This window comes from Polypterus senegalus, chromosome 8 (genome assembly GCF_016835505.1).
Source record: "Polypterus senegalus isolate Bchr_013 chromosome 8, ASM1683550v1, whole genome shotgun sequence".
Lineage (NCBI taxonomy): Eukaryota > Metazoa > Chordata > Cladistia > Polypteriformes > Polypteridae > Polypterus > Polypterus senegalus.
In genome coordinates, this window is record NC_053161.1 from 170,136,190 (window position 1) to 170,146,382 (window position 10,193).

Genomic DNA, 10,193 nt, shown 5'->3' on the forward strand with positions numbered 1-10,193 from the left:
GGTTTACGAGTAACTTGGTTTACGAGTGTTTTGCAAGACGAGCAAAAATTTTTAATAAATTTTGACTTGATAAACGAGCGATCTCTTGCAATACGCGTAGTATGGATACACTTTGTCTGCTGAGCGTCATGTGATCACAACTGAGCTGATGGTTCTTCTCTCTATCTCCTTATCTCGCTCGCTTGCCCAGCACCTCTCTCTCTCCTTATCTTGCTTGCTTGCTCGCCCAGTGCGTCTCTCTGTTTATAGCGCGTCTCTCTCTCTCTCCTTATCTCGCTCGCCCAGCGCGTTCTCTCTCTCCTTATCTCGTTCGCACAGTGCGTCTCTCTCTCTCCTTATCTCGCTAGCCCAGCGCGTCTCTCTGTTTACTACAGCATTGTGACTGTGTGTGTGTGCGCTGTGAAGTGCGAGTCCCCATCTTGCTCCCCAAAACACGAAGCAGTACTTTAACACTAGTTTTATTCAGCTTGAAACAGCAACAGCGCTGTTATTTATTGCAGCAGGATCTTTATAATGTTCCTTGTATGACCCATTGACGACAGGCGCTTATAGCATGTCTGCGATCTTTTTGGATGTGCTTATACGGCGAACTGCTACAGCGCTAGGAGACTGCGATTGCTTTGGGACACTCTTCCACGTGTCGTCCCGTTGGGTAGAATCTCACATGAGTTCACTCACACCAGCCATGATTCTTTTTAAAGGCAAAGTGCAGGTTAATTTGTATTATGTATTTTACTTTATATTTTGTCTTAATCAGTTTTATATGAATAGTTTTGGGTTGTGGAACGAATCATCTGAGTTTCCATTATTTCTTATGGGGAAATTTGCTTTGATATACGAGTGTTTTGGATTGCGAGCACGTTTCCGGAACAAATTATGCTCGCAAACCGAGGTTCCACTGTATAGTATTATTCGGGGGAAGTTACCTATGCAATGGTCATGTGTGCTTTCTTTATGGGGACAATATTTTACTGATGACTTATTTTGTGTTTTGGTACATGTTGTCGATGTTTTTAGCATTTTTGGTTCTTTTGCACTTGTAATACAGTATTGTGATAACTGCCTTTACAGACTTCGGAAATGCACTTAGAATTTTAAGACAGACATTAACATTTAGGAAAATGCATCTTAGTAATCAAGAAAACCTGTAATATTTAGGCATTTAAAGTCCCCTATAACTATAATATTTCCCTGTAAACAATAAAGTGCCTTTTAACACTAGAATCCCTGAAGCCTATGAAAAAACTCATAATCCCGGTTTACCTTAAATTCCTTCACACCTCCTCATCAGCATGTTTTATTTTGCAAATGTGTCAATCAGCACAAGCAGCCTGCTATCCCATCTTCCCCACCGAAACTTTAGTTGTATACACAAAGTTCTCCCAGCTCAAGTCTGTTTATCTGGGTGTGAAGTGCCCTCAAATTATTTAGGATAAATAATATATTGTTATTTGGAAAACATACATTTCATGTGTGTTCTTTGTCTACAATGATTTGTGTAAATGTCTAATGACAGGAAATACGAGGCAAGAAATGTTGAACTTGAAACTGGATTTATTAGGGGCCAACACTTATCGTCAAATCTTCGACGCCTGTTTAACGTAATATACTCACCAACTAAATCAAACACCCCAGAAATATTATTAACATTGGATGCAGAAAAAGCATTCGACATGATTGAATGGAATACCTTTTTACTATATTGGAGAAGTTTGGGTTTGGCCTGAACATTTGTGCATGGATTAAATTACTGTATACTAACCCAGAAGCTTCAGTTTGCATCAATAACATTTGCTCAGACTACTTTAAACTAGAACGTGGTACTAGACAAGGATGCCCCTTGTCACCGCTACTGTTTGTGATTGCCATTGAACCACTGGCAATGCATTGTCAAAATACTGATCAGATAAAGGGGATTAGCAGAGAAGGACTGGAACAAAAAATCTAATTATATGCAGATGATATGGTACTGTATATATCGGACCCAGAAAATTCTGTGCCTGCAGTCTTACCCTACCTTTTATCATTGCAGAACAGTTTAAATACCTTGGGGTAAACATCGCAAGTAAACATAAAGCTCTTTATCAACAGAATTTCGCCGTCTGCATGGAAAATATTAAACAAGACTTGCATAGATGGTCAACCCTTCATCTCACACTAGCTGGAAGAATTAACACTGTTAAGATGAATATTCTTCCTAAGCTCCTTTTTTATTTCAAAACATTCCAATATACATTAATAAATCACTCTTTAAGCAATTAGATTCAACAATAACCTCATTTATTTGGAATTCAAAACATCCACGCATCAAAAGAGCGACCCTACAAAGACAAAAGATAGAAGGCGGCATGGCTCTATCTAACTTCCAGTTTTATTACTGGGCAGCAGATATACAGGCTATAAGAACCTGGACACAAATAGAAGAACATACACAGGCTAGGACTGCAATAGAAGTAAAATCTTGCAGTACTTCTTTGTATTCCCTGCTCTGCGCTCCAATAAACACACGTTCTCGGCAATACACTAATAACCCAATTGTGCTCCACTCACTTAGAATCTGGAACCAATGTAGAAAGCATGTTAAGACAGAGAAGCTTCTATCTGTGGCACCTCTGCAAGAGAACCATCTCTTTCAACCTTCACAAACATAGATAGATAGATAAATAGATAGATAGATAGATAGATAGATAGATAGATAGATAGATAGATAGATAGATAGATAGATAGATAGATAGATAGATAGATAGATAGATAGATAGATAGATAGATAGATAGATAGATAGATACTTTATTAATCCCAAGGGGAAATTCACATATGCAGTTTTTAATATCTGGAAAAAAATTGGAATTAACTTGCTTAGAGATCTTTATATAGACGACATCTTTGCATCCTATGAACAATTACATTCCAAATTGAATATTCCAGCTACACATTTCTTTCACTATCTTCAAATCAGGAACTTTGTTAAACAGAACCTTCCAGATTTTCCTCATCTTGCACCCTCATCCATGCTGGAAAAAATATTGCTCAATCTTAAGGATTTAGACTCCATCTCTACAATATATAAAATCATTTAACAATCCCTCCCTTTCAAAGATCCAAGAGGACACTGGGAAAAAGATCTCTCAATTATTATATCAGAAAAGGAGTGGAAAGTAGCAATGCAGAGAATTCACTCGAGCTCCATATGCGCAAAACATCTATATATATAATTCACTAAGGCAAGACAACCATGGCAAGCACACCGGAAGGGGCGTGGATTTATTAAGCCGCCGACAAGTGAGACACCTATGGCGTACGTAGGAAGGAGCCACGCCCACCAACTCCAAGACCATTGAATAAAACGACATCTCACAGAGCCACGGCCACCAACTCGGATGCGACGACACAGAAAAACTGGCGTCATTTATATTCGTCTGTCGTGGAGGTCACATGCTGCTCCGACCCACGTTGACTGTTGATAGAGGCATGTTACTCGCGAAGGTGAATCGCCATATGCAGCGTGTAATACTGTTTGCGAGGGGTATCCCATGGGATCCTTAAAACATTCCTTTACAACTGAGGTTAAAACACAATGAAGTGAGCAGTCTTTAAAAAAACGACTTATCGGTTACGACGCACGACCGCGTGCACCATAGCAAACTGTTTTACACGCTACATACATCAATTCGCATCCATGTGTCTTCTTAGGTGTTCTTGCACTTTGTTCACACCCCCCTCCCACCTCGCTACCACTGTGGTCGGGTGTCTTGGTGGATTATATATAAAAAGGCAGTCGGAACCGCAAAGAACAATGAAAAGTCAACGTGGAAACCAACTGAGGCAGTGTTTGGAAAATTAACAGTCAACGTGACTCACAGGTGCGTGTGGACTGTACACAGACGAAAGCAACTCAGGTAGGGAGTTGGGGGCGGGAACATAAGCGGGCAGTGCGTACTGAACGAGCGCCGTTCAACCCTGTCCTTCGCTTTGGAAGGAGAAGACTCGACGGCGCTCCTCTGGTTTTCAGTCACGGACAATTGTATGTTCGTTCGTAGCGTGCATTGTTGCAATGTTACTTTTCTTGGTGGTTTATTAAATTACGGATTTTTCAAATGTTTATTTTTTCCTCTGTGCTTAAAAATCATTTAAAAAGCGGCCGCATACGCCGCGGGTTGGCTAGTACAATTATACAACTCAAAATTATATATCGAGCACATCTGTCTCGACTAAAACTCTCCAAAATGTTTTCAGGGCATGATCCAACCTGCGAACATTGCAACCAAGTCCCAGCATCACTAGGTCACATGTTCTGGGCCTGCACCAAATTAACATTATTCTGGACAAAAAATTTTAATTACCTCTCAGACAGCCTTGGACTCACAATCCCTCCTAACCCATTAACAGCTGTGTTTGGGGTTCTTCCAGAGGGGCTTAAAGTGGAGAAAGACAAACAAATTGTGATTGCATTCACTACACTTTTGGCACCCAGACTTATTTTGATAAACGGGAAGAACCCAAACTCTCCTCTTTTAAGTCAGTGGGAAAACGATGTGTTATATAATTTGAAATTGGAAAAAATCAAATACTCAGTTAGAGGATCCATCCAGACTTGGCAGGATCAAATCAGTAATATTTTAAAATAAGCACATGAAGCACAGAGAATTAATTAATTTAGGTATATTTACAAGCCTTAAATTTTACGCCGTTTGGCTTGCTCTCTCTCTCAGGGGTGGGGATCAATCTGTTCTTAACTCTATTTTTCTTTTTGTAAAAACTTGATTGCTTTGTATGGATTCCAATAAAATTAATAATATATATATATATATATATATATATTGTAATGGATGGCGCCATTTATCCCGGCCAATACCCCAAGCCGCCAGGTGGAGCCCTCCTTGCAGCGTGGAGGTCCCCAGAAGACCAGCAGGGCATCATGGTCATTGGAGTTTTTTATGCAAAGCCCTGCTGGATGCTGTGGGGCCACAGGAGGGAGCTGCAGGGAGGACCGAGGGCTTCTTCGTGCCCTGTGACCCGGAGGTTCGTCACAGGAAGAGCGACGGACTTCGGGTTGAAGAAAGGGACTATTTACCCTGACCCGGAAGGAATAAGGACTTGTGGACTATTGGGCAGAAACACTTCCGGGTCAGGAGGTATAAAAGGACTATGGGAACTCCCAGACAACGAGCTGAGCTGGGTGGAAGGGTGGCAACGCGTCTGGGAGCTGGAGGATTGTATTATTGTGGTTTATTGTGAGTTTAATGAGAATTGTGGTGGAGAGTGTGCTTTGTGCACTGTGGCAGGAAAATAAAGTCAATTTGAGGACTTTTACCTGGTGTCTGGAGTCGTGGACAGGGGTTCAAGGGAGCGAGAGCGCCCCCTATCGTTCACAATATTTATATATATATATATATATATATATATATATACAAAGTGTATATATATATATATATATATATATATATATATATATATATATATATATATAAAAAGAAATGTTGAACTCGTAAGTAGAACAGAAACTTTTTTAATTTTCTACTAATAATTGGGAAAATGTAGACATGAAGTGCATAATATGTGAAGACTGAAGAACAAATATCAAATAAACACTTTCACTAAAGACACAGATATAACAAAACAAGTGTGCTTTTTTTCTAGAATATAACCAAAGTAAAAGAAATTGGAATAGGTTACAACACAAACACACACACACACACATATATGTCTGCTTGGCTGGTGCAGATGTAAATTTATGGTACTAGTAAAGGTTAGCGTTTTTTTTTTTTTATCCAGTTTTATTCTCTCAGTCACGTTTACGCTCGCCCTGATCTGACACTGCTGTGTTCAAATAAAGACATGCTATAACAGAGGTGAACTCAGATAAGGACGAGGGTTCTGCATCAGAGAAAGAGAACAGAGGCCCTTCCTGCAAGAAATATCCACTCACAGATAAGAATAGCGCAGCTGCACCAGTCGTAAAGGTGAAGGAAAGATGGCGCTGTTTAGATGCAGCAAGAGGTTGGGCGTCATCCTGCCAGTGAATCTGCTACACACATGTACTCCTAACTTTGTGCTTCTCTTATTCCTTACTTAAACGTTCTTCACTCACACCATTTGTATTCCATTATGATAATAGAGTAGACAACTGTAAATAACTTACTAAAGAAGAAAAGACAAACAAGGAATCCTTATGAATCCTTCTTTGACCTGAAACTAATTATAAAGTCCATGAGAAGTGACATCAGGGTGGTCCTATACTTCTAGTGATTTCACCCACAAAAAATGAGTAACATAAGCAAACATCTTAAACACACAACACATAAATCTTAAAAAATAAATATAGCAATATAAATAAAAATTGGAAAAAAGGAAAATAAAATGCATCAAAAGTAACAGAAAGGCAATAACAAGAAAAATGAGCATAAGTCAAGAAACAAACCCTGACTGAAATGTAGCAGCGTGATATCTGTGCCTCTAACATGAATAAAAAACAAGTAATTCTTAGAAACACAAAGCATCATAGATATGTACAGTACAATGGCTCTAGCCATGGTTTTCTTAAGACAGCTGGTTTTCATCTAGCCATGCTAATAAAATATAAAAGATTTTCTTAATGGAAAATGGTCTTTAGCACAAAAATTAGCGTAGTTGATCACAAAGGCAAAGGAGTTACCTTAACAATAAAGTCTTACCAAAGCAAACAAAGTTCTAATACAAAAATCCAATGGTGAAGTCAAAAAGTGGAGCAAAGAGGTCATAAATCCAAAAAATAAATAAGCACAAGAAAATCACTAGATCTTGGACATTGACATTTCAGATCCAAACTCCATTTTGTTTGGCATAACAATATCTGAAACTAAAACCAAAGGGAGAAAGGTGTTTTTAAGATGTGTCGCTATCATGTGATTATTCTTCTTATTTTGAAGGCAGGATGAAGTTTTTAATTAGTTGAAGATGCTTAAAAATAAATTAACCAATATTTCAGATACTGACATTAGTTGGGCTCTGAGCCAATAGTATCTAAACTGCCATAATCAAATACATAATTACAAAACAGAACAATGATATACGAGTACACAACATTTTGCACAGAACACTCCAGACTTTATATGCACACTGTATGGAATGAGCTTTTAAAGTGAACCTTGGATTTACGACTCATGTTTGTTGTATATCAGTATTCTGCTGTGACTTTGATCTCCTGCAGCACATTACTGTCTGTTTTTAAAACCTCTTTCTGAGGTATTTACCAGAAGTCCTCTGCAGAGAACATGCCCTTAGCTCTACGTAAAATGGAGTCCTTAGAGGCATCGTATGGGTGTTCTTTCGACGGAATCTCCAAAACAGCAGGGATGGACAGCATATGAGCATCAATGGCATGTCGAATCATTTCTGCAATGAACTGGTTTATCAAGATTATTCCAATGTCATCACGGGACAAAAAGCTCTTGAAAGTCTCCTCAATTTCGGTGATGCTTGTGTCCTTCTCCACCACCAAAAAATTTGGCTTGCGGTTCTTGTTCAACTCACCAACCCCACCGAGCAGTAAACCCGAACAGGTATCCTCATCACCGATCACCGCTATCAGCTTCCCACGACCTGCCATATCCAAAAATAATAACAAAACCACAAACAACTGACCAGCTACGGGAGAACTCATGATTATTCTTATTATATCATGTATTATTTTCCAATAGCCAGCAAGTTGAGTAGTTTCTCTAATACAGAAGTATGTCTTTACTGTCTACCTGTATATTTTAAGTTTAGTATTGAGCATTTCATCAAAGTGATGAGCATGGCATTTTCAATAGAATATAATAATTAGACAGTTATAAATATTGGTGTCTTTTCCCACTTCCTACACACTACTCCATCATTCTTCTCTCTTTCTGATGTCTTGTGGAGTGGCACTCTGCTCCATTGCCAGCTGCCCAAAGTGCTCTACAGCCGATTTTGATATTGCAAAGGTCGAAGAGTTTGACAGCTACTGTATGACGAAACCTTCAGTGATGATTATTCTCAAATTTTTCATTGTGTGTGAATATTATTACATTACTCTTATAGACTCTAAAAGGTATCCAGGGTTATTGTGAGATAATTAACCAGGATTTGATAACTGCTAGGCAATACATACTCACAAGGCTAGCAGAAGTCAAAGAATTTAAAGGCAGAAGCAAAAGCAGTCAAAACATTTGACATATGTTCAGCTGGCCAAGAAAGATACATGAAACTGAAATAAAACAAAAATGAATCCCAATATAATGGCCTACCTCAGCTAACTACAGTAATGTTTTGTGGCCCGAAGAGTAAAAACAAAAATATTAACAAAGCTTTAACACTAAAAAGTGAAAGCATGTGTTGTGACCTAGCAGTCCCAAAGCATGTTAGTCCCAGAAAGCACTTTTAAAAGTTCCCACTAGAAAGGAAAACCATCAAATCCAACTAGTAACAAGGGCAAACAGAACTTTATAAAAATAAAAAGGTTTTATTTCCACATCAATGCTCTGTTGGACAGTGAAGATCCATAGATCACAAATGTATAGAGAAAGTACCTAGTCAATATGGCAATTCCAAGCAAAAACAACCTCAAAATTCATAAATCCAAAGTGAGGTCAAAACACAGGCTCAGAAAAGTCAGAAAGCTGCTGCAAAGTTTACAGACCACACATTTAGAGACATAAAAACTCATTAGGTTTATCAAGATTACAATCTTAAATGAATCACGCAGTTGTTTGAGGAACTTTATTTTAAGAATGCTTTTCTAATGCTGAGAAACTTGTCCCTGCTTTTATCACATTCCTCATAGATTATTGTAACTCGCTGCTGGCAGGTGCCCCTTCTAATCTTATATCACAGCTCCATCTTATTCAAAACTCGGCTGCAAGAGTCCTTACTCGAACCAGCAGCAGCGAGCAAATCACACCCATCCTGCTCCGTCTTCACTGGCTCCCTGTGTCTTACAGAATCGAATATAAAATCTTACTAATAACCTACAAAGCCTTAAACGACATTGTGCCAAACTACATTGGTGACCTTCTCCATCACTATGTGCCTGCCCGCTCACTAAGGTCCTCCGATTCTGGCAATCTTGTTGTGCCCCACACTAATCTACACTCCATGGGTGACAGGGCCTTCAGCTGTATGGCGCTCAGACTCTGGAATGACCTACCGAAATTAATCAGGTCAGCGGACTCCATGAATTCTTTAAAAAAAACAACTCAAAACTCATCTGTTCAGGAAGGCTTTTAGCTCTACTTGACTTCATTCCCTTTCTCTCAGTTTACCTCTCTGTCAAGATGCTCATGTAACCTGTGTGTGTGTGCTAGACATCAATTCTTTTGTCTGTTAGGCTTTCTCTGAATTTACTGTCTTAATCTTCTTTATTTATTTATCTGGTTTGTACTATGCTATATACTGTATACCCTGCTGTTCTTTCTTATATTCTGTAAGTGCCTTGAGCATGGGAAAGGCGCTATATAAATAAAATGTATTATTAAGAAGTGTCACTTGTCTCATTATATTTACCAGAACTGACATACACTCAGCCCAAAGTCTCTTTTATTATGGATATTTACTGTACATTTCATGCAACACAGACATCGTCCCCAGAACCACTGGTACATCTTTGCCACCTTCAGTGCCAATAAGCAATCTCCAGACCCCGAATAAAACTCATCAAATAGAATCGAAAGGCTTAACTTACCACAGTGCAACAGCAACAGGTGCACCGACTCAGACAGGCGCTGTCAGTTGTAAGGCCGCACTCAAGATTGCCGGAGAATTTGGTTTATCAGTCAGCTCTCTGGCTGCTCTTCTACATTTCAAAATACTGAAAGCAAGTGGTGGTGTTTTATTTAAATACATAAACATAAATAAAAAAATGTGGTCTGGTGAGTTTTCATCAGTCCCAACAGTTTCACTTTACAAGCCATTGCTTCTCCTTTACTGCCATACAAAGCATAATAATATAATAGGGAAAAAAAATAAATGTCTTTGGATGTGTGGCATTAACAAAGTGAGGCAAGTTGATAGATATAATCTCTGAGGTCTCACAAATAACTTTTAGAAACAGACCTTTACACAAAGCATCCTGCATATAAACAGCTAACTGACCCATCAAACAGCTGACCTTTTACTAGGCTGACAGCTTTTATTTACTCTTTAGAAGTTGCTACACTAAGCTTCTTCAATTTCAATTTCAAGGTCAATTTTA

The 10,193-nt window shown here is 38.8% G+C and overlaps 2 protein-coding genes across 2 annotated transcripts in view; both read right to left on the reverse strand.

The window, feature by feature from the left end:
• LOC120534500 (NACHT, LRR and PYD domains-containing protein 12-like) overlaps nt 1-9,785 on the reverse strand; it is a 48,599-nt gene extending 38,814 nt beyond the window's left edge. The window contains exon 1 of the mRNA XM_039762103.1: nt 9,684-9,785. The gene's annotated coding sequence lies outside the window, so the exon portion shown is untranslated. The remainder of the gene's footprint in view (nt 1-9,683) is intronic.
• Nucleotides 7,126-7,619, reverse strand: LOC120534502 (V-type proton ATPase subunit F-like). The gene has a single exon (XM_039762105.1). It carries the CDS (start codon nt 7,584-7,586, stop codon nt 7,227-7,229), a length of 360 nt encoding a protein of 119 aa, XP_039618039.1. The 5' UTR covers nt 7,587-7,619; the 3' UTR covers nt 7,126-7,226.
• Nucleotides 9,786-10,193: the final 408 nt, after the last annotated feature.

Bases quoted from the DNA above. Each gene is read 5' to 3' on its own strand.
- LOC120534502 (XM_039762105.1), bottom strand. From the start codon at position 7,586: ATGGCAGGTCGTGGGAAGCTGATAGCGGTGATCGGTGATGAGGATACC.